The 25,409-nt window shown below is 41.5% G+C and overlaps 1 protein-coding gene across 2 annotated transcripts in view; it reads left to right on the forward strand.

Moving 5' to 3' along the window:
* LOC126354335 (protein disulfide-isomerase TMX3) overlaps positions 1-25,409 on the forward strand; it is a 168,098-nt gene that overhangs the window by 55,198 nt on the left and 87,491 nt on the right. For both annotated transcript variants that reach the window (XM_050003900.1, XM_050003901.1), the window contains exon 5: positions 16,165-16,348. In XM_050003900.1, coding sequence (XP_049859857.1) covers positions 16,165-16,348 — 184 coding nt within the window. The remainder of the gene's footprint in view (positions 1-16,164; positions 16,349-25,409) is intronic.

Consider the following 25,409-nt stretch of genomic DNA (forward strand, 5'->3'; position numbering starts at 1 on the left):
CTTCGAAGACAGATGTACTGACTTATCAAAAGTGCATGTCATCTAGAATCATAAGTTGAAGATTAAAATGAAATCTTTCCCCACATAACTGAAATATTTGTAGATTGCCTGGATCTTCATGAAGTTTGTGGTTTACAGTGAAAGTGATCAGTTCCAGTTTTTAAACATTTATTCTTCTGTTCATAACAGCTGATCAAATCCATCATGACACATTGCAAAGAGGCCAAGTTGTACAGTATGTGTTCGTAAAACAACTGACTGGTTCACAAATAAAGAAACATACTTTTTCACGACTTTAAATCTTGGTGAAATAATATTCACATAACTAACACAGGTTACACTTCGAGATATCAGCTCAAACTGCCCATTCAATAGCCTCGCTGCTTCCCTATTTATATATTCTAAATAATGGATGGTCACTTGGACCATTATTACTTAATAATGAAAACATATTTTAATCATATTTACAATTAAAAGTTCCAAAGCTAAGATGTTCTGGTTTCACAGAATAATACGTCTAAAATTACAAAATTGAAAAATATGTGAAACTTATAATGTAAAAGTATTTTTAAATGTGAATATTCCATCTAAATATGAATACAACAATGAACTTCACAAAATTAATTAATACATGCTTAATGCATGACGACTCACATTCCTAACAATAATTGAAGCTAAGAGAGTAAAACGAAACAGGTTTTGATTGACAGAATTTGTAACAGATGCCTAGAATTTTATAATTAGGCATATATCTGGTTACAACAATAAGAATTTAATTAGTAAAGTCATTAAGAAGGAATGTTCTTTACTGCTTTCATCCTAAATTTACGTTTTACAAAATGTGCCTTCATTTGCAAGCGACAGAATAACTTCTTGAATGAGTAAACTACATTCATAAAAGTCCAGTTATTTGAATAATTACAGTTTGTGATTAATACCATTTATTTTATTCCTACCATTTTCACTAATTCAAGTCTTTCCCATTACTACACTGAATGCCACTGTTTCTTAAAATACATCATTGTTTGTTTTATTTTGCAATAGTGTCTGATAATTAGTCTCCAATCTAGTGTCATTTCTATGAAATTCATGAATCACCACAATACCAATCATTTTAAAGTGAGGTATTGTACTACACGATGTCAGGAAATCAAAGTTTTCATTAAGTCTTTGTATATTAGGTATATTCCAGGCTCCATTCATGAGACATCTTCCCATGTGCCACGCCCCACTCAGCATGGATTGCTTCACGCCTTGGGTTTGGTATTGAGGAGTTGGGAAAGAACAAGGTATGGATGTGGAATGACAGGTCGTTGTGGAACACACTTAGTTCGCTCCATCGGCCAAGACCTTACCAATCGTAGGTTCCCACAGCCTGCATAGCCCGCAGCTTCAGACGAACACACAAACCCCTCCACCCCCACTGACAGTGCTACTTCAGGATGGTGTCCCCCCAGAGAGGAATGTATTACAAATAAGATAAAAACCCTCAACAATCTCTGGTTGTTGCAGGTTTCCACGTCCCAGATAATTAACATCTCGAAACAAATAAATTATGATAGTTATCTGTTGCTGGAAATAGTTCGCTCTTTAATACTTGTTTCTTTATCTCTCTTCCTAATTTGAAATCTTTCAGTGTCTCAGGTCTCTCTCACATATGCAGTCTGCTTTCATTATTCTTAAAGCAAGTGTTTGAATACTTAAAATATGTTCTGTGCCGAGAGAATGACATACTGATGCTTTGTAAGGGTGCCAATGACCTTGCTCTTGAGCACCCCACATCCAAAATAATGATGATTGTCATTGTAGAAGTTCTGTCACCTATCACAATCAAATTTTTGTCTCTCTTAATCTCCTGAATAATTTCTTTTATCATACAGTTCTTATTCAATCTTTTCACTATCTGCATACCTAGTAGTCATGTATACTTATACTACTGTGATGGGTTATTGCTTTGTGTCTGTCTTGGCTTTGATAAATTATTCACTGAACTGTTCATAGTATTTCATTTGTGTTCCTATTTTCTTGTTCATTGTTTGAGCGCCTCCTGTGTTACAACTATGTGATTTTGTGCCAAAAAGCCTGCTCAACTGACCAGAAATCCCATTCTTTCTGCCACCACACTTTACTTATTTCAATTATATGTAAATTCAAGCTATAAATTTCTCTTTACAAGTTCTGTAAAGTAATTATTTGACTATGGGATCTAGTATTCAGTGTTCCAATCTATTTAAAGCCAGATTTTTATTTTCTGATGACTGCTTCAGAAATAGGCAGCAGCACATTTTCTTTGAGGATGAAATTTTGCCATGGAAGCATGTTTTCTCTGGAGTTCTGGAAGACTCAGTTTTGGGCATGCTGTTGGCCTCCTTGTGTGTCAGTGATACCTTGTTGGTTGTGTCCTGCAAGTATCTCGTGTCTTCATTTTGTTTAGTTGTTATATCAATGCATGGTCTCTGTCAATTTAAATATAATGTCTTCATTTCACTTAAGTGCCAAACTTGAAGAATGACTATCTATCTTCAGTGTTTATTTGGATGCATACCTGGGATTTAAACTAAATCTAAAGTTCCAAGTAATTTTAGTATTCCATGAGAAATTAATTACCTTATTTTCCAGACTACAAGGTGCACCTTAACTTTTAAGCAGTTTTTTAGAAACTAACATGTTTACCATTTTCATTATTATATTGCAATGCTAGACTAAAAAAAAACCTTAGTTTATAAAACCAAACTGACCTTTAAAGTCCATGAAAATTGTCATTTGAACTTTCCTTCTCCTTCTGCTCCTCCTCCTCGTCATCATCATCGTCCTCTTCATATAGAAGACAGTCTTCACTGCTGTTGAGAGGGCTACTTATGCCACACTTCTTGAAAGGTTAACAATAACGTCTCCTCTCACTCTAGAACATGACTTGTATCCACTGACACAGTTGTTTGATTGTGGGTAATTTTAAAGCTCCCTTTGGCGTGAATTCATGTTGGGTTTCATCTAACATCCATTTGTTCCATTCCTCTCTCATAACATTTAAATGTTTTATTTATTGGGACATAAAGTGCTTGCAGTTGAGGTAAGTCCTCCTGGAATAACAGCAAGCTTTGTATTTCTCTGTCTCAGTTTCTCCTTTACAGAATTTTCCAAATTACTACTAAACTGGTCTAGCATAAGAAGAGACCACTTCTTCAATAAAGCACCTTTCCTTCTCTCCCACATTTTGTTAATCAATAATTTCATACCTGTCTCATCAGTCCGACCCTTGTCATGTACAAGAGCAACAACACCCGATGGCATTTCAGAAGGATTTTGCATTGTTTTGCACTTGAAAATTGTCATTGGATTAAGTTTAGCACTGTCAATACAACATAAAAGGACAACAGTGTAGTGCATTTTTTCGTGTCTACTTGTTTTTATACACTCCTGGAAATTGAAATAAGAACACCGTGAATTCATTGTCCCAGGAAGGGGAAACTTTATTGACACATTCCTGGGGTCAGATACATCACATGATCACACTGACAGAACCACAGGCACATAGACAGAGGCAACAGAGCATGCACAATGTCGGCACTAGTACAGTGTATATCCACCTTTCGCAGCAATGCAGGCTGCTATTCTCCCATGGAGACGATGGTAGAGATGCTGGATGTAGTCCTGTGGAACGGCTTGCCATGCCATTTCCACCTGGCGCCTCAGTTGGACCAGCGTTCAAGCTGGACGTGCAGACCGCGTGAGACGAAGCTTCATCCAGTCCCAAACATGCTCAATGGGGGACAGATCCGGAGATCTTGCTGGACAGGGTAGTTGACTTACACCTTCTAGAGCACGTTGGGTGGCACGGGATACATGCGGACGTGCATTGTCCTGTTGGAACAGCAAGTTCCCTTGCCGGTCTAGGAATGGTAGAACGATGGGTTCAACGACGGTTTGGATGTACTGTGCACTATTCAGTGTCCCCTCGACGATCACCAGAGGTGTAGGGCCAGTGTAGGAGATCGCTCCCCACACCATGATGCTGGGTGTTGGCCCTGTGTGCCTTGGTCGTATGCAGTCCTGATTGTGGCGCTCACCTGCACGGCGCCAAACACGCATACGACCATCATTGGCACCAAGGCAGAAGCGACTCTCATCGCTGAAGACGACACGTCTCCATTTGTCCCTCCATTCACGCATGTCGCGACACCACTGGAGGCGGGCTGCACGATGTTGGGGCGTGAACGGAAGACGGCCTAACGGTGTGCGGGACCGTAGCCCAGCTTCATGGAGACGGTTGTGAATGGTCCTCGCCGATACCCCAGGAGCAACAGTGTCCCTAATTTGCTGGGAAGTGGCGATGCGGTCCCCTACGGCACTGCATAGGATCCTACAGTCTTGGCGTGCATCCGTGCGTCGCTGCGGTCCGGTCCCAGGTCGACGGGCACGTGCACCTTCCGCCGACCACTGGCGACAACATCGTTGTACTGTGGAGACTTCACGCCCCATGTGTTGAGCAATTTGGCAGTACGTCCACCCGGCCTCCCGTATGCCCACTATACGCCCTCGCTCAAAGTCCGTCAACTGCACATACGGTTCACGTCCACGCTGTCGTGGCATGCTACCAGTGTTAAAGACTGCGATGGAGCTCCGTATGCCACGGCAAACTGGCTGACACTGACGGCGGCGGTGCACAAATGCTGCGCAGCTAGCACCATTTGACGGCCAACACCGCGGTTCCTGGTGTGTCCGCTGTGCCGTGCGTGTGATCATTGCTTGTACAGCCCTCTCGCAGTGTCCGGAGCAAGTATGGTGGGTCTGACACACCGGTGTCATTGTGTTTTTTTTTCCATTTCCAGGAGTGTAGTTACAGTAGAACCTTTCATTTCAACAGTTCTGTTACATGGCACATCAAATGTCAGAATTCTGAGATGTTTTGGTTTGCACGCTAAGTCCATAATGCTTCATAGACCTGTAGCACAAACTAACCCCACCCTTTAAGTCTGCTTCACACACACTCATAAGCTAGCGCAAGTGGTGTAGTAATAGCTTAGGAGAGTGTATTTGAATAATTTTTTTTATAAATTCCAGTGCCATTTTGGTGGTGTCCTTGAATCCATTTCATTATATCATCATCTGATTTTTACCATTTTGCATTAAGTCCTCTATTTGCACATATAGTCTCCCCCTCCCCCCCTCCTCTCTCTCTCTCTCTCTCTCTCTCTCTCTCTCTCTGTCTCTCTCTCTCTCTCTAGTCGCAAATGGTTTTTTCATTTGGAGGGCTGAAATGCCACTCAGGTTCTATGTTACTATGTTCTTCTGTACATCTACATCTACATGACTACTCTGCAATTCACATTTAAGTACTTGGCAGAGGGTTAATTGAACCACAATCATACTATCTCTCTACTATTCCACTCCCGAACAGCGAGCGGGAAAAACGAACACCTAAACCTTTCTGTTCGAGCTCTGATTTCTCTTATTTTATTTTGATGATCATTCCTACCTATGTAGGTTGGGCTCAACAAAATATTTTCGCATTCGGAAGAGAAAGTTGGTGACTGAAATTTCGTAAAAAGGCCTCGCCGCGACGAAAAACGTCTATGCTGTAATGACTTCCATCCCAACTCGTGTATCATATCTGCCACACTCTCTCCCCTATAACGTGATAATACAAAACGAGCTGCCCTTTTTTGCACCCTTTCGATGTCCTCCGTCAATCCCACCTGGTAAGGATCCCACACCGCGCAGCAATATTCTAACAGAGGACGAACGAGTGTAGTGTAAGCTGTCTCTTTAGTGGACTTGTTGCATCTTCTAAGTGTCCTGCCAATGAAACGCAACCTTTGGCTCGCCTTCCCGATAATATTATCTATGTGGTCCTTCCAACTGAAGTTGTTCGTAATTTTAACACCCAGGTACTTAGTTGAATTGACAGCCTTGAGAATTGTACTATTTATCGAATTCCAACGGATTTCTTTTGGAACTCATGTGGATCATCTCACACTTTTCGTTATTTAGCGTCAACTGCCACCTGACACACCATACAGCAATCTTTTCTAAATCGCTTTGCAACTGATACTGGTCTTTGGATGACCTTACTAGACGGTAAATTACAGCATCATCTGCGAACAATCTGAGAGAACTGCTCAGATTGTCAACCAGGTCATTTATATAGATCAGGAACAGCAGAGGTCCCAGCACGCTTCCCTGGGGAACACCTGATATCACTTCAGTTTTACTCGATGATTTGCCATCTATTACTATGAACTGCAACCTTCCTGACAGGAAATCACGAATCCAGTCGCACAACTGAGACGATACCCCATAGCTCTGCAGCTTGATTAGAAGTCACTTGTGAGGAACGGTGTCAAAAGCTTTCCGGAAATCTAGAAATACGGAATCAACTTGAGATCCCCTGTCGATAGCGGCCATTACTTCGTGCGAATAAAGAGCTAGCTGCGTTGCACAAGAGCGATGTTTTCTGAAGCCATGTTGATTACGTGTCAATAGATCGTTCCCTTCGAGGTGATTCATAATGTTTGAATACAGTATATGCTCCAAAACCCTACTGCAAACCGACGTCAATGATATAGGTCTGTAGTTAAATGGATTACTCCTACTACCCTTCTTGAACACTGGTGCGACATGCGCAATTTTCCAATCTGTAGGTACAGATCTATCGGTGAGCGAGCGGTTGTATATGAGTGCTAAGTAGGGAGCTATAGTATCAGCATAATCTGAAAGGAACCAAATCAGTATACAATCTGGACGTGAAGACTTGCCCGTATCAAGCGATTTGAGTTGCTTCGCAACCCCTAAGGTATCTACTTCATGTTATTACTTTCAACTTATACCCCACATCATATGAATACCTTTTATTTTTATCCGTTACAAAACTAGCTACTAACAAAAATATTGTACTGTTACTGATAACGCGAATCACTTTCAACTCGACACCATAGACCTACAATGACACATCATAGGCTACGCAGTGTTTTGTGTTTGAGAATTATTTTTTTTATTTTTTGGAAGCAGGCTTTTGAATCTCCGAAACTCAGGTTCCTTGCATTGGTGCGCTGCTGCTGCCAGTTTAATCTAGTGTTGCCAGATAGAGAGTGGTTTCCTGCAGCATCAAATATATGGCCTTTTTAAGACTGGCAGGAGTTTTAAACCAAACACAGGACATTTTTATCTTAATTTCGAGTATAAGATGCATCAGCATTTTAAAGACAATTTTTCATAGAAAAAAATGTGTGTTACAGACTGTAAAATTTGGTAGTTTTGAATTCTACCAACAATTACCTTCTGTTGATTTTGGCAGTATGGGTAGAAAATGATGTCACATTGTGAAGGAAGATACCTGCTAGTTTCTATGCGCTTGAGATGTTTCAGTACGCATTCCACAGAATTTGAAACATACACAATAACTGGTTATACTGAAACATCACTATTACAGCTGAATTTAACACAGTACAAGTAATGAAAACTTTAAACAATGGAAATTGCAGTATGGAATGTAACAGTATTTTGAAAAGGAAAGTTGCTACTCATTGTATAGCTGTGATGCTGAGTCACAGATAGGCACAACAAAAAAAGGCATACAAACAAATCCAGAGTATGGCTACGGGCACCCTCGTGGCACCCTCCTATGCCAACCTGTTCATGGGCCATCCATATGAATCCTTCTTAAACACCCAGAATCCTAAACCCCTCACACGGTTCAGATTCATTGATGACATCATTTCAATTTGGATTGAGGGTGACGACACCCTATCCACAGTCCTCCCAGAACCTCAACTACTTCTCCCTCATTTGCTTACCTACAAACAAATCCAGTGTATGGCTACGGGCACCCTCGTGGCACCCTCCTATGCCAATCCTATGCCAACCTGTTCATGTGCCATCTATATGAATCCTTCTTAAACACCCAGAATCCTAAACCCCTCACATGGTTCAGATTCATTGATGACATCATTTCAATTTGGATTGAGGGTGAGGATGAGGACACCCTATCTACAGTCCTCCCAGAACCTCAACTACTTCTCCCTCATTTGCTTCACCTTGTCCTACCCGACCCAATAAGCCACCTCAATAGATACTGACCTCCCCGTCACAGATAGCTACATCAGTACCTCCATCCATGTCCAACCTAGTAACCACCAGCAATACTTCCACTTTGACAGCTGCTACCCGTCCCATACCAAGAAGCCCCTTCCATACAGCCTAGCCACCCGTGGCCATCGCATCTGCAGGATGAGCAGTTCCTCTTGAAATATACTGAATGTCTCACTGAAGCCGTCACAAACCATAAATATCCTCCCAACGTTGTATATATATATATATATATATATATATATATATATATATATATATATATATATATATATATATATAAATCTACTATGCCTTATCTTTCCAGTTTCCACCACCTCACAAAGTCCCACAGTCCAGCCACAGAGGACCATTCGCCTCGTAACTCAGTACCACCCAGGACTAAAGCAGCTGAATTACATTCTCCGCCAGAGTTCTGACCACCCCTTGCTCTGCCCTGAAATGAGGCAGTCCCTACACAACCCCTGCTCCAAACCCCTTACCTCATGGCTCATACCTCTGTAATATATCTAGGTGCAAGACCTGTCCCATACATCCTCCCACCACCACCTACTCCAGTCCAGTCACAAACATCACCTATCGCATCAAAGGCAGGGCTACCAGTGAAACCAGTCATGTGATCTACAAGCTAAGCTGCAACTACTGTGCTGCATTCTATGTAGGCTTGACAACCAACAAGCTGTCTGTCCGCATGAATAGCCACCGACAAACTATGGCCAAGAAACAAGTGGACCACCCTGTTTCTGAGCACACTGCCAAATATGACATCCTTCATTTCGATGACTGATTCACAGCCTGTGCCTTCATTTCGATGACTGATTCACAGCCTGTGCCATATGGATCCTTCCCACCAACACCAGCTTTTCTGAATTGCACTGGTGCAAACTTTCTCCTGCAATATATCCTACGTTCCCGTACCCCTCCTGGCCTGAACCTTTGCTAATCATTGTCCTCTCCCATCTAGCCCCTTCTCTGTTCCCATTTCAACACTAAACAGCCCTCATTCCTCCATTGACCTAGTGTTTTCACTTCTGTCCATTTCCACTATCCCCCCACCTCTCCGCTTCCCTCCATCTAACCACCCGACTGCACATAGCCGCCCTAACCTCTTTCCACTTAATCCCTGCGCACTCTCCAACAGCATGTGACTGTTGCCACCCATACTGTACTATCCCTCCCCATCCCCACCACACCCCAGCCTCCTCCTTATCCCCACCGCAGCCTCCTCCTTACCCCCACCCAGTCACCACTCCTGTCATGCAATGGTGCTGCTACTCACATTGGGGCCTCAGTTGCCTGAGAATGCAATAATGTATGTGTGAGTTGCATTTACGTGTGTGTGTGTGTGTGTGTGTGTGTGTGTGTGTGTGTGCGTGTGTGCGTGTGTGTGTGTCATCTAATTTTCACGAAGTCCCTACTGACTGAAAGCTGTATTTGTGACAGTCTTTTTGTTGTGCCTATTTGTGACTCAGCATCTCTGCTATATGGTGAATAGCAACTTTCCTTTTTTTAATATTGTTAATGAAAACTTTAGGCAGAGAAAACAAACAATGAATGCTTATGTGTTGCAATGTCCATCTAGTTACCATGTCAGTGTTTCATACACCCAGTTAGTTTGGTTGTGGTCAAACAAGTTAATTGACTAGTACACTCCACTACCTGGGTCCTCAGAGTATATCCACTCCCATTATCTCATATCATAGATAAAGTACCTGTTATAATAGTTTCACAAGGTCTCATGTACTTAATATCGTAATGGTGCCTATACATTTAACAAAAATACTCACAAATTCCTCCGTTGCTGTTATCTTCCCCCGGAATAAGCTACAAAGCTCCCTGTGCACAGTTGTTGAATTTCCTATTGCATTAAAATGAGGTGGAAGCACTTACTTTTCCCAACTCAGCTTTTCTCTAAAAGTGACATATATGGTCAATTCTCTATGCTAAGTAATACAGCAAAGTACCCATATCCTCTCTGTTAGGCTTCTCATTCAGTCACTTCACTATCTTTCCTTTTCTCTTCTCTTCATAACTGATGTTCTGTCACTATCCTCTTCCCCAGGGTTTATTTTGGTACCAATTCTATTCAACTTGGATATATGGGGTCTCCCTGCAACAGGGTAAAGGAAGTTCATGTGGATTATTTGGCCTTGGCCATTCAAGACATCTTAGAGCTGGTGAAGAGATAATCTCAGCAGATCTAAGTACAGGGTATGAATACTTCTTCAAAAAGTGGAGGTTAAAACCAAATCCAGCGAAGATTGAAGCTAGTTGCTCTCATATTGACAACAGAATGACCAATGCAAAGCTAAATGTTACCTTTAATGTTAAAGTCCACCACCAGGTGTTCTCGTCATCACAGGTTACCAACTCGAAGCCACATTGTGCTGCCAGATCTGTGGAGATAGTGTGTCCTTCTTAAGGAATGTTAAAAATTAATTAAAATTCCCACACTCATATGCCTACATTTGGAATGAACCCATTAAAACCCAGGTGATCACACATCATATTGGCAGAATCACTGCAAGCAGTGGATTTCAACATGAATGGGAAGTCAGAAATGTCAAATAGCATCCTGTGAGGAATATCAGACTCTCATGAGACCTCTTAAAAGGCTGATCGCCATGGAATTACTGTGACATGCTTGGAACGCAATCTGCAATGGCATCTGTGCAGAAAGCCACCTCCAATGGGGTGTGACTGTGGCAATGAATGTCAGACCATCAAACACATTGCAACAAGCTGTAGCTAATGAGCTTACCTGGAAATCTAGAAGACTACTTTGATGAGACAGAGGCAGCCCTTGAATGGATTGAAAAGTTAGATTTTAATCTGTAGTTCTGTATTTTACTTATATTTATTCTGTAAAATTATTCATTTCATGTGTACTGAGCTGTGGGCTGACAGTCATGGGATACCTCCTATTATTGTGTTGGACCTCCTTTTGCGTGGTGTGTGCAGCAACGTAACATGGCATGGACTCAACAAGTTGTTGGAAGTCCCCTGAGAAAATACTGAGCCTTGCCGCCTCCATAGCTGTTTATAATTGGAAAAGTGTTGTAGGTGCAGGATTTTGTGCACAAAGTGACCTCTTGATATGTCCCATAAATGGTTAATGGGATTCACGTCGGGTGATCTGGGTGGCCAGGTCACTCATCGAATTGTGCACAGTCATGAACAATTGTGGGCCAGCAATATGGTGCATTGTCATCCATAAAAATTCCATCATTGTTTGGGAACATGAAGTTCAAGAATGGTTGCAGTGGTTTTCAAGTAGCTGAACATAATCATTTCCAGTCAATGATTGGTTCAGTTAGATCAGAGATCCCAGTCCATTCTGTGTAAACTCAGTGCACACCATTATGGAACCATCACCAGCTTGCATAATGCCTTGTTGACAGTTTGTGTCCAGGGCTTCTTGGGGTCTGCATCACACTCAAATTCTGCCATCAGCTCTTACCAACTGAAATAAATACTAGGTTCCAGCTGTCAACTGATATACTACTACAGCATGGCAAGTTAAGTGTTCATCTTTTTCTGTGTTTTCATACTAGTATATTTATTAAATTTCATGCATGTTTTTATGTTTAAGAGCTTAACCTCATGTTTTTGTAAGTGTAAAAATTCATTCAGTCTGTTGCACAGTAGTTCATCACTAAACAGACAGCTACATAGCTCATTAATGCATCAGCATCCGTAGGTGACACATCAAGAGGGAAGCAAGTTACATAGCTAGAATTCTGACTGGTTTTATAGTTTAATACTGTTTTTAGTCTTGCTAGGATGATTAGGATGTGTGTGAATGCAGACGGAGCTGGCCGCAGTCCACAAACAACTGAATGACCTTTTGGCAACAGTCGGTCTCCTTCAGGCTGCTGCTGCCTCCTGGAGTGAGTGGTGGTGGAGTGTGTGGTGTGTTGCATGGGACACCTCAGGTGTCACTTGTTTTGCCCACGAACTCTGCTTCTGAAGCACCTCTCGAGGCACCTTCTGGTGCACCCAATGCGGTGGATCTGCCCTCACCGCATGGTGAGTGGTAGGTGGCACTGTATTCGCCCTGCTCGAGGCGGTGGACCAATGTGGAGACTTGCCCCCCAGGTCTCGCGCATTCACCCTGTGAATGGACAGGTGACCGCTTCTTCAGGAGGATCCGAGCAGACACATGTGGGGAGGGGTTTGCTAGTTATTGAGAGCTCCAATGTTAGGCGCGTTATGGAGCCCCTTAGGCAGATAGCATTTAGGGCTGGAAAAAAGCCAATGTGCACTCGGTATGTCCGCTGGTGGGCCCTTTCCAAGATGTGGAGGTGGCAGCCTGCAGCTATTGGGTGTGCAGGGTGTAGTCATCTGCAAGTTATGGCTCATGTCAGTGCCGAGACCTGTCACATTGGTTCTGAGGCAGAGATGGTGAGGACTGCTGGCCTCACGTGTGGGATGCAAGCAGAGCTTGCAATTTGCAACTTTGTTCCCAGAGGTGACCGGGGTCCTTTGGTTTGGAGCCGAGTGGACAGTGTCAACCAAAGGCTTCATAAACCCTGTGACAGTCTCAGTTGCAGATTGCCAGACCTTATGTGTGAGTTTGCAAGACGCCCCTTGATAGGTCAGGGGTGCACCATACCAAGGAAGCAGTTACTCAGGTAGCAGAGTGCTTGTGGAGTGCACATTGAGGGTTTTTTAGGCTAGACACTTCACAGTACTTTTTGCAGTGGTGACATCACTAGTGGGCTTTTGACTATTGACTTTAGTGTGAATGACCCCTGTGTGAACTGTGTGCACTTTGATTATTCACTTCTTTCATAGTGTGTGACAATGAGTGCAGTATACAGTTTCAAAGGAACAGTGCATTGAAAGTACCATGTCACAAATACGTCACCTTTATCATTAAATGTCAGTTAATACAGCATCAACAACATAAGGCTTCAAGAGATATTTATAATAAATAATGTACAATGCAAAATTCAGATGAGTAAGCTGTAGCGTAATGGATAACGTCATGATTAGCTGAGTCAGAGGTTATTTGTTTGCAGCTCATTGCATGCCAATATTTTTTCAACTTAGCGTTGTTATCACGTTCATTATTATCATAATACGATATGTTCTGCAATAGTCGATGTTATTAAACATTTCTATCTTGTCACAGAAGGAAGGATGAAATAAATATTTGCCTGTTTATTTCCAGATGTCTGGTGATTTCCGAGTGAGTGATTATGCAGAAACGTAACAGAACAGTTAACATTCTTGAGAGTGAAACGAGCAGCAATAAAATTCATATGGTTTCGTGTCACAAATACTTCACTGTTTCTTTCCAAATATGTGGCGATTATATGTAAATACAAAAAAACTGCAACCAGTCACTTTTTTCTGAAAAGTTATTTATTATTCCATGACCCACTTTTAAAACATTTTTAGGTATTTACATTCAATTAACAGTCACAGGTTCTAAAATATCCGTAATGGATAAGCTTAATATGTGACAATTTCCTAGTGTGTGGTTAGGCAGGAATCTAAGAGGACAGCTTAAATTGCTGCATGTGAAATGATAAGCAATAAAATTCATATTCTTCTTTGTCATAAATATTTCACACTTTGCACAACAACAAACATATTACCCAAAGAGTTCTTGCTCCAACTGAGATTCTCCTGCCACTAACACATCCATTAACATCAACTTCACTCTATAGCAATCGAAAAATTGATAGCTTCATTCCTGGTTGCTTTCACAGTGCCAACACATCACAATAACATCAGTTTCTGCAAAAAAGTAGTGTGAAATATAGTCGAACCATCATAATTGCATGGTGAAGCTAAATGTTGCAAGTTGTGTTGGCAACACCGATCGTGGATTCCTCCAGCATTTTCTCTCTCACATCTCCCATTTTCACAGTGGCCTGAAATATTCCCTTCACTCCGTCATCAGCCCCGGTGCAAATCTCCCCCCCCCCCCCCCTCCCCCCTACTTGTAACTTGTTCAGTCACATCAAATGCCAATAGCAAGAAAATGGGACGAACTCAAGCGAAATGTTGAGTAAGAACGTATAATCAAGTAAACTTTACTAGAAAGAAATGTGAAAACAGGGAATTTTTAGCATTGAACGTAAATGCTTTTTCACAGGGACTACGAATTTATGATGCAGTTTCCAAAAAACGTAAAATCGGGGAATGTAAAATCGAAATTCCACTGCTACTCGATACATGAATGCAATGGTATACCATCTTAGAAAAAACTACTTCTAATAAAGACATGTGAATACAGCTAGATTTTTACCCCAAACTGAGTATATTGAGACATTTTCAGCTTTTCTTGTCATTTTGTTGCTAGATGTATTACAGAATTTCTTTCCCGGAGGTAAGCAGAAAATTAACAATAATGACATGCAAGGCTTGGTTCTTAAGTGGATTACATTTTTAGCAGTAAAGGTTTTTGTGACTCTACCCCAAGGGAATGGATTACAGAACCATTACTGTTCATGATATGTTGTCGTCTTCGGTCCACAGACAGATCTGATGTAGCTCTCCACACAAGTCTACCCTGCGCAAGTTGCTTCATCTTTGAGCAGCTTCTGCAACCTATAGCGATTATCCATTTGATCCTTCTTACTGTATTTATGATTAGATCAGACTTCCCCTCCCCCTCTCACATATACCAACACACACTCGCTTCTGTCCATTATCAATTTAACTATTCCTTGATTGATTAGGATGTGTCATATAAACCGATCCATTCTTTTAGTGAAGTTGTCATAAATTTCTTTTCTCTCAAATTTTACTCATTACTGCCCCATTAAGTTTTGATCAACCCATCTAATTTGAAGCAGTCTTCTGTAGCACAGTATTTCAAAAGCATTTATTCTCTTCTTTTCTGAAGTGCTTATTATCAGTGTTTTATTTCTGTACAAGGCCCTACTCCATGCCAATACTGTCAGAAAATACCTCCTGGCAAATTAATAATAGATGTTATCAAATTCCTCTTTTTCAGAAATACTTTTATTTTTGTTGCCAGTTTGCAGTTTGTGGTTGCAGTTTGTGGCCCCTCAACTTCAGTCACAATCAGTTGCTTTGCTCGTTGAATAGTAAAAGTTACCTGCCACTTCCCTAATATAATTCCCTCAGCATTAACTTGTTGAATTCATTTACATTCTGTTACTCTTATTTTACTTACAATCTGCTTCCAAGACTCTAGCCATTCCATTCAGTTGCAGTTCCAAGTCTTTTGCCGTCTCTGGTGGAATTAAAATGTCATCAGCAGAACTCAGTGTTGATATCTTTTCTCTCTGAATTTTAATTCCTTTTCCAAATTTCTCTTTACTGCCTGCTCAATGTAAAAATTGTTTTACGTTGGGGATAGGCTACAATCCTCTCCCACTTTCTTCTCAACTCATTGATTCCTTTACATGTCCTTCAACTCTTATAATTGCAGTTTTCATTTCCTGCGTTTTATCCTTGCAACCTTCAAAATTTCAGAAAGTTTAGTCCAGTCAGTAGCTTTCTTCAAATTTGCAAATCTATAAATGTAGCCTTGCCTTTCTTCAGTGTATTGTCTGAGACGAGTCTTTGGGTAGTATTGCCTGATGTGTTTCCACATATCTCCAGATTGCAAATACTTGCACCCCTCCTCTCCGTCCCTCCCCCCCCCCCTCCCCTCTCCCCCATGAGACATTCCTACCCCTCTCAATTTTGGAGAGTGGTACAGGTACATTAATATGAAAATGTTTTATGTTGAAAGAGGGAGATGCAAAAGAGCATCTTGTCCCAGTGCAGAAACTAGGTAGTAGATTTAACTGTAGCTTACAGCCTTTGATAGTGAAAAGTGGTTTCTTTAAAGGGTTAGGCACACAATCGTATATACTTGATTATTGAAAGAACCCTAGCATGGTATCAAGTGAAAATGAGGTATGACATGCAGATTTTTGGGGCAGTAACTCATCATATTTCACCAAAATGAAGCTGCATTGCTCATAATTAAATGATGCCTTTGTTCCAGCCAAGCTGTAATAGTGTTTCTTTACACAGATAATTGGAAAAAAATGTGATGCAATGGTGAAGTTTGTCCAGAAACTCACAGATTTCTCCCTTATTTTTCAGTTTGAAGGGAGATGCTCAGCACACATTCAAAGGTGACAGAACAAAAGAAGAAATAGTCAATTTTGCCGTTAGACTCTCAGGTCCACCAGTCCAACAGCTGACAAAACTGGAGAGCTTGGAAACAGTGCAGATGACAAAATCGTTATTTTTCCTTTATATTGGAGAAATGATTGGAAACTTGTGGGTGAGTTGCTTTGGTTTTTGATTTTTGTTGCAACTCTAACTTGTTGTGATGAGTAGTTTAAGCTATTCATGCATAACATTATACATTTTGCACAGTGATTGGCCTGAAAAATGTGTGTTCATCAGTAGTTGTTTTAATTTATCTTGAAGTCTCCTTGATTACAGACATTTATATTGCTTCAGAACTTAATCCTTTTGATTCTTCATGCTTGATTCAACATATCTGGAATTTGTGCCTTATTCAAGCATATTTGGAATTCAGGATTACCTTACAGAGCTTCAGATAAATAACATGATGGTTCCTTCAAAAACTGTGTGACAGATTCCTTGTCCAGTCCTAGTCCAATCTGTTCCATTAACAGCAGCATTGTCATAATAATTACCATGGAAACTACAGGAGTAGAAAGACTACATGTGATCAAAATAAATTTTTATCATAGATTAGTTACACAAACAAAAATGATTAAGATTACAGAACTATATACAATTTCTTTCTTTAAGAAGTTAATGTGGTGTGAAACTTACACATGTCAGTCAGGCTTGAAATGTCATAGTGTAAAATCAAAGAGGACCTAAATATGTCCCTGAGTAATCTCTCCTTAGCCAGTTAGTCATCAATAGTAATTACTATTACCAACCAACCAAACCTCAAACATGTTTGATGAGTGATATGCCAAGCAACCACAGGCCAGGAAAACAGTGGTACCCATCATCAATGTGGACTTTCCCTTTTTCTTCAATTAAAATTTCCCAGCTGACAAGCTGTAGTCAGTACATAAAACTATTTATTTGTGTTTTGTCTCTAACTGTGGTGGACATCTTGCTGTTTTGTATCCGAACATGTCTCTTACAGTTGGAGATGGAAAATCATAGAATAGTTTTATATATCGACAGCGGTCTCTCAGCTTGGAAGTTTCAACTGAAGTTGTTCCCATCTTTCTTCACAGAAAGCTACTTACTGCATACAGGTGTGTGTTGTTCTGCTGAAATAATTGCAGCATGTTGAACTTCCAAGAGCGGTGTTTTACTCTGCTATAAAAACTCATTGGTGTATTTATCACTGCTCAGCATTCACTGGATATGCTATGCTGAGATTGCCATGCTGCGTCAAATAATCCAGCAAGCCATCATACTTGATGATTTCTACCTGCTATGATGATAACTAAAGCTGGCTTCCAGATTGTGGTTTACTAACAGTTTTGAGGCTGTGATAATGGGCCAATTTGAAGTAGGACTTGTTCAGAAACATTACATTTTGTCAATCAGCATATCAGCCATGATGCTTATGTGCCCATTGTGGTCTGTGATGGTGTTGGTTTCTGGACAATTGAAACAAACATAATAGCATATGTGCCACCACTGCAGCACTTGACAAAGAACGCTGAGACATTGATACTAATAGGTCCACACCTTTCAATGAAGTTTCGGGATTGCAGTCGAATCATGTTGACTTCTGGTCTCACTATTTCGGCTGGCAACCATCCAGTCATCTTCTGCTGAGTGTCTACTACTGGAGACTGCTAGTTCAGGTGTCAGCTTTATAGCAAAAATTGGCATGGAAATGCATGCATATTGATGGCTGTCATAGGAGAGTCCCTATCAAAATCCACGTCCTCTGCAAATACTGCTCCATCTGTGGCATGCAGGTGCAAGCGTAAAGGTGAAACTACATGTCCGCCTTCTATCGGAAGGCGCACTCATGTCGCTAAAAACAAACATCGGATGTCACCAGACATGTCATTACCAATAAAATGTTTTCTCTTAGAAGAAATTAGAGAGATCACAGGGTTCCAAGCCTTATCCAGTTGAAAGCCACCATCATGATATATAAGATTTTGTGCCGGATGTATTTCCACAGATTCTTTAATTACTGAATCCCAAAAGCATCTCATTGGGGTCAAGATTTTTGTGGCAGAATAATCTGCAGTGTCCTGTGGTAATACAGTGCTCCGCTACAGCCAACTTGGTGGGCCGTGAAAGGCAAGTGTGGTTAACACACCATTCGTGTACTGTGCCTATTGTCTGACCTATGTACACTTTGCCACACAGGCATGGAATTCTGTAAATACGGGCCTTCTGCAGATTCCAGAGCGTACGTTACTGAACTGAGGAGGACACCGATCTTCACCAGTGGCTGGAAGATTACTTAAACTTGATGTTTCCTTAGGCTCCTACCTACTTTAGATGAAAGGTTGGCAGCATTTGGAAGGAACACTCTGGACTTAAAGAGCTTATCTTCTTCATTTTGTGGATGGGCACATTTCTTCCTCCTCAGCACTGTACTAATCTGAGGTGTAGATTAACCAATGTTCTCATTAGGCAAACCTAGCACTTGTGAAAGAGAGGATCCATTTTACTTGCCATGACTTGGATGCCATATTGAAACATCTGTTCCATCTGAGTATGAAGATTGCACCCAGCCTGCCATCACTTCCTGGGCATGGGTCAATGACCTGACCTGGGCAAAGTCAGATTGGGTCCACGAGGAGTCTACTTCAAGACAGTTTTCAAAAAACATTACCGCAAGAAGATAGCTTTTGACACTCCGTGGTCAATTTCATGGGCAAGATTTTGGGCAACGTAACACTGTCTGTGCTTGGGAAAGGCTTGAACTTCACCCCTATGCTAATAGTTCTTCCTCTGACTGAGTTTATTGGTGTTGCGGAGAAAGCTGTTAGACCTCTTCCTAGTGATGCTGCAGAAGAAATAAGACATGAAACTTGTTGTGCACTTAGAAAAGCTCCCCATCAGAAGCGCAAAATTTCTGCCACGGAAAGGGCTGCACCACAAAAGCTACGAGAAGATCCTCACTTGGTGATATTACCAGCAGGTAAGGGAAATGCCACTGTGCTGTTGCCATGTGAGGTTTATGAACAGAAGATTATAACTTACTGAGTGAATCAATGGGTCGGAAGATTGACAAAGACCCCACAGAGAAAGTGGAAAGGAAAACATCAGCACTGCTTGCCTTTTCTGCAAGAATTGGCCAAAACATTAAGACCTCATAGTTATGTACACCCAAGTTATTTGGTCAGAAGATTCACAAAGAAAAGGTTATGCACAGTTGATAGTCAGTAATATCGATGTCCCCACATATGATTTGGTGATACCTCTTGCCTCTCTACTGAGACCTTTTCTGGGGAAGTGCGTGCATCATGTTCGCAACTCTGCTGACTTTGTCAATAGACTGAAGCCAATTCAACTCGGCAAAACTGATTTACTTGTGAGCTTCGATGTCATCTCTCTTTTTACTAAGGTTCCTCATACGAACTCTTTGTCACTCATCGGCAATAACTTCGTGGGCGATATAACAGCACTTTTTCCTCATGTCATTTCCTTGACCTACTTTTTAATTAACAATGAATATTTTGAGCAGACTGATGTTGTTGCCATGGGCAATCCTCTCTCCTCTCTGGTAGCTAACTTTTTTATGGAAAGCTTTGACGGAAGGCCACGTGATTCAGCAGAACTTAAGCCAAGAGTCTTTTGGTGATATGTAGATGACATTTTTGTAGTGTGGCCTCATGGTGAACAACAACTGTCATGCTTTGTGGAACATCCAAATTCAATCCACGAGAACATCCTGTTTATGTTGGAAATGGAGAAAGATGGCTTCTTACCATTTTTGGATGTCTTGGTGGATGGGTTATTAGGGTATAAGACCACACATATGGCAGACATTTATTTGCAAGTGTCGGTCTGCCATCAACCTTTACAAACTATTGGCATCCTTAGAACGTTGATGCACTGGGCTCATGTAGTGTGATGGAGACAGCCTTACAAAGGAGCTAGAACATCTACAGCCAGTATTAAATGATAAATGGTTTCTCTAAATACCAGATTAGTAAACCGCTAAGGAGGAGGAAATGTGACCACCCACTACATCAAGAAATAAGAAGCCATTCAAGTCCAGAGCATTCCTTCCACATGTTGGCAACCTTTTGTTTAAAGTGGGCAGGATCCTAGGGAAACATCAAGTTAAAGTAATAATCCAGCCACTGGCAAAGATCAGTGCCCTTCTCTGTCCACTAAAGGTCTGCTGAAGGCTCGTATTTACAATATCCTCTGCCAGTGTGCAGCAAAGCATACATGTCAGACGATACACACAGTACGTGAAAGGTGCATTGAACATAAGTGCCACACTCACCTTTTGCAGCCCAGTAAGTTGGCCGTAGCGGAGCATTGTGTTATCACAGGACACCCTACAGATTATTGTGCCACAAAAATCTTGGCCCCTGCAAAATGCTTTTAGGATTCAGTAATTAAAGAATCTGTGGAAATATGTTTGGTACAAAATCTTATAAATAGTGACGGCAGCTTTCAACTGGATAAGGCATGGGACCAGTGATCTCTTTAATTTCTTGTGAGATAAAACATTTTATTAGTAATGACATGTCTGGTGACATCTGATGTTTGTTTTTAGTGATGTGAGCGTGACTTCCGATAGGGGACAGAGATGTAGATTGACCTTTACACATGCACCCGTGGAGCAGTATTTGCAAAGGGTGCAAGTTTTGATAGAAAATGCCCCTCGATGGCAGCCAATGCACATGCATTTCCACACCAATTTGTGCTATAAAGCTGATGGTGTGACCTGGCAGTCTCCAGTGGTGGACACTCACCTGAAAATGGCTGGACAACTGCCAGCCGAAATATTGTGCAAGAAGTCAACATGATCTGGCTCCAATCTTGAAACTTGATAGAATATTCATTACGCAATGAAATCTTCATGACTCACATGTCCGCACCTTTTGTAGTGCTCTGTCCCACACCTTTTGTAGTGCTCTGTCATGTAGCCAATAACCTAAACATAGTTGTGCCGTTTGTTACGGCTGCCAAGGGAAGATGGCAGGTAACACTGTGACACAATCAAATTGTGTATTGTCACTACAATAAAACTCTTCTGTCCACTGGTTCCTTCTATAAATCATTGTCATAGCAGCATATTTCGTAAAATCTAAAAATTTATAGTATGGTAAGCCCATATCCTGGAAACAAACATTTTTCACCATTCATTCTCTTGGAACCCTTCAAGATCGACAAAGTATGTAGGTACTTGCAAGCATATTTCTACTTTCTTTATTGACAGCTCATCACAGCCTCAGCTTGAAATGGTACTGCTGTTAATTTGAGTCATAGGAATAGGGTGGTGTGGGCCTCCATGTACCGCTTCTCTCAACAGTCTTATTCACTTACTGCTGATATCCACTGTTCTACAGATTCTTTGGGTTTTGGTGCATATGGTCTGTTCTTTCTTTAACATGTATATAGGAAACATTTGCGCACCAGGGGCTGCTTGCTATTGGATGTAAGGTCGGTGACATTTGCTGGGTGCCCGGAGCAGCCAAATGGCACACCATTAAAATGTGTGCACATATTGACACTCCGAAAATAAATCCGAAGACTCGGAACACATTGAATCTTGGTTGTGATAAGAAACCTGATCTGATAAAAGATGCACTGTGTCACTTATTGAAAATTCAGAAGCAGTGAAAGCATCTAACCCAAACAAATTTTGTGTGACGATCATTAACAGCCAAATATATGATAGGATGGACTATAGTTTTGTAAGCCATGGTGGCCGTAAATTGACCAAGAACAGGAATACACTGTTTATTATAGGTTACCAGACAGCATTTGATGGGAGTTTATGATGAAAAGCACAGCCATGTGTACATTTGAGAGCTGAGGAGTGAAACAGCAGCTTCGATGTCCACTTGTGGGGATAACAGTTTGTTCAGAACAGACACTTCAGTAAAGGATTCATCCTGAACTGCAGGCAATGAGGAAATAGAATGAATGTCAATGTCCAATGTCAGTGTCCATTTGTTCTGAGGAAGGTGGAGGATAACAGACTTATGCAATGTGGACCTTTTTTGTGACACTTTTGTGACAATGTCCACCACCTAGGGCATGCAGCTGTGTCATGTTGCACAAAGCAAGCAGGACGTGACAGAAGTGCTGCATGGTGTTCTTGTTGTTGCCGATGGGTTTGTCTGTTGTGGCCGGGTTTGCTTGTTTGAATGACATCGACTTCCTCTTCAGCAAGTTTGTTTCTGTACACTGACATGGTTCACTGACAATGACAGCTTTGTCGCCCCATGCTTTGATTTCGTGGCCTGCAGCATATGAGACTTCAAAAGACTGAGCAATGTTTAAAATTTCTTCCAAGGATGGATCCTCTCACTGAAGGGCTCTCTCTTACGAACTTCCTTGTCGGGTCCTAGGCAGACGATTGCTTCTCTAACCATGGAATCTGTGTCGGATTCTTTGGAGGTTTTAGTAATAAAGTGACTTACAGCCCAAAGCTGTAGTTCTAACACCCAAGCCCAATAAGATTGATGTGACTGTTTGCAGCACTGGTAAAATTCTACATGAATGGGAATGAAATGCGTAAATTTGTGATAAAGCGAAAACAATGAAAACAACAATCTAAACATTTCGTCTAAAGTAGCGAGGCCAGTTCCTGCTAAGGGGATAGTTGACAAAACAGCTGGCACATGCAAGTGGTGGTGGTGGTGGTGGTGGTGGTGGTGGTAGTAGTGGTAGTGGTGGTGGAGGAGGAGGAGGAGGAGGAGGAGGAGGAGGAGGAGGAGGATAATACATGATGGATGAATGATGATGATGATGATGATGATGATGATGATGATGATGATGATGATGATGAGGTCCCATACTCCGAGGAGCGTAGGGCGCGATGCGGGAGACCCGCACTGCCGAAGAGGCAAGGTCCTAACGGAGGTGGTGTGCCATTGCTTCCTCCTACCATAATGGGGACGAATGATGATGATGAAGGCGACACACCACCACCTAGTCATTTCGAGGTAGGGAAAATCCCTGACCCTGCTGAGAATTCAACCCGGGACCTCGTGCGTGGGAAGAAAGAATGCTACCGCAAGACCACGACCTGCGGACTATTGCAAGGAGTATTCTATGATAAAAACAGAGCCTTACAAGTTTCTTTGTTAGTCACCAGAAATGTAATGAAGTGCGCGCGGCGCTGTTTTCTGTAAGCTTCCCAATCTTCAGTCATCAATTGGCAGAAACTGCGGTTGATGCACTAAGATGATGGAGTATGAACTATCAATGTAGTCACAATATTTTCCGAGGTGGCCATAATAAGTTGCCGCTGCTGGAGAAATGACTGAAGTACTGGATGCATGGATAACTTACATGAAAAAACCATCACTGATGTTGAATATATGGAAGTTCTACTCTTCGCCAGTTATGTTATAACTTCAAACATAATAAAAAACACAGCGTAAGAAACCACCTATTTATTAAGTCACGGTGTGACAGAATAATTGCAATAGAGTTTAGAGAACAAATACGAGACTGCTGGCCAATATATGGCTAGATAAGTAGCATTCGCCCAACTAGGGGCCACTTGCTATAGGTGCCAGATTGAGGTCAGTGGCATCTAGTGTGGGCCAGAGAACTGAATGGTGCACTACTCAAACATGTGCACATTTCGACACGCATGGCAGAGGTGCAGTAATGAGCAGGTTATTACAATTTCGCTCCTAAGTAATTGAGTTGTTCGGTATGTTCTATTCAGAAATGACGTGCATTGCCGCATGTACAGGTCACCTGAAGAATGGCTTAGGTGTACAAACACAAGTGCAGTAGATTCTTCTGATGTTATTGCTGAGAGACATCTTAAGGACCTCGTTTCATCCCGTATTAAACAAATTCTGTGTGAGAGTATCTCCCAACTACCTGAACTATCGACTATTCACATTTGGGATGTACTACTGTACATTGTTTGTCTAACTGTACCCAATTTTGTCTGTTATTGTGTTTCATCAATCCCTCTGATGTTTTTCCTTGCTATAAGCACCCAGTGGTAGTGTTCTTATGCTCATGCTAATCTCTTGCACCGTAATGAACAGTGACCAGAGCACATGTGTGAGGCAGTGGCTTCTGTACTCTGGACACCATCCCACAGTGAATAGTATGACTGTTCATCAGTTGTCCAGCATTGAGTTGATGTGTAAATGGTGCACTGTGGTCTATTTATTTGCTATAAAATACCATGATTATTGACAATGCCATCTGTCATCAAAACAGTGTTCTCAGCAGTTGGTGACTGTGATGGCAGTAATTTTCTTTGAATCAAGATACTAAGGGCACATTCTTATACAGGGGATAGGCAAAATAATGTGAACAGTGGTAGTAACGGGATTGTTGTCTTTGATAGTCAACAATACAGGTAAGGCACATGTCGCACTGGACTGTGCATGTTCACTACGGAGTAGGCATCAGTGCAGGTTGTTTATGAGTAGTGCACACCTCATGTTTGCATTCAGAGGCCGATGTTGATGTGCAATGAAAGACCTAACAGAGTTTCAAAGAGTGCAGATTGGGGAGCCCCGAATAGCTGGAGCATCAGTAACCAAGAGAGCCAAATTATTGAATGTTTCAAGAGCAACCATTTCAACAGTTTCAGCAGTCACACAGCCTACACAAAGTAAGGCATCATCATGTAACCATAATAGTGAGTGCAAATCAAAACTGAATGACAGAGATCATCACACACTAACATGAATTGTGTCAAAATAACACAAAACTATGACGGCTAAAGTGACTGCAGAGCACAATAGCCATCTGCGAGATCCCATATCTATTGACACAGTTGGCCAAGAACTCCATAAAGCGGATATTAAACAATGGGAAATCCAGGATGGAATGTAACAATATTATTAAAAGGAAAGTTGCCACTCACTGTATAGGGGAGGTGCTGAGTCGCAGATAGGCACAACAAAAAGACTGTCACAAATAAGCTTTTGGCCAGCAAGGCCTTCATCAAACACACACACACACCACACACACACACACACACACACACACACCTAATGCTTATTTGTGACAGTGTTTTTGTTGTGTCTACCTGCGACTTAGCACCTCTGGTAAATGGTGAGTGACAACTTTCCTTTTCATAATATTGATAAAGCGAATATTCATGGATGAGCTGCTATACTGAAACCAGTAACAACAACCAGTGCAAAAAAACATAAAACATGGTGTCACAAGCATAAATTTTGGGCAGCTGATCAGTGGAA

The sequence above is a fragment of the Schistocerca gregaria genome, chromosome 3 (genome assembly GCF_023897955.1).
Source record: "Schistocerca gregaria isolate iqSchGreg1 chromosome 3, iqSchGreg1.2, whole genome shotgun sequence".
NCBI classification, from domain to species: domain Eukaryota; kingdom Metazoa; phylum Arthropoda; class Insecta; order Orthoptera; family Acrididae; genus Schistocerca; species Schistocerca gregaria.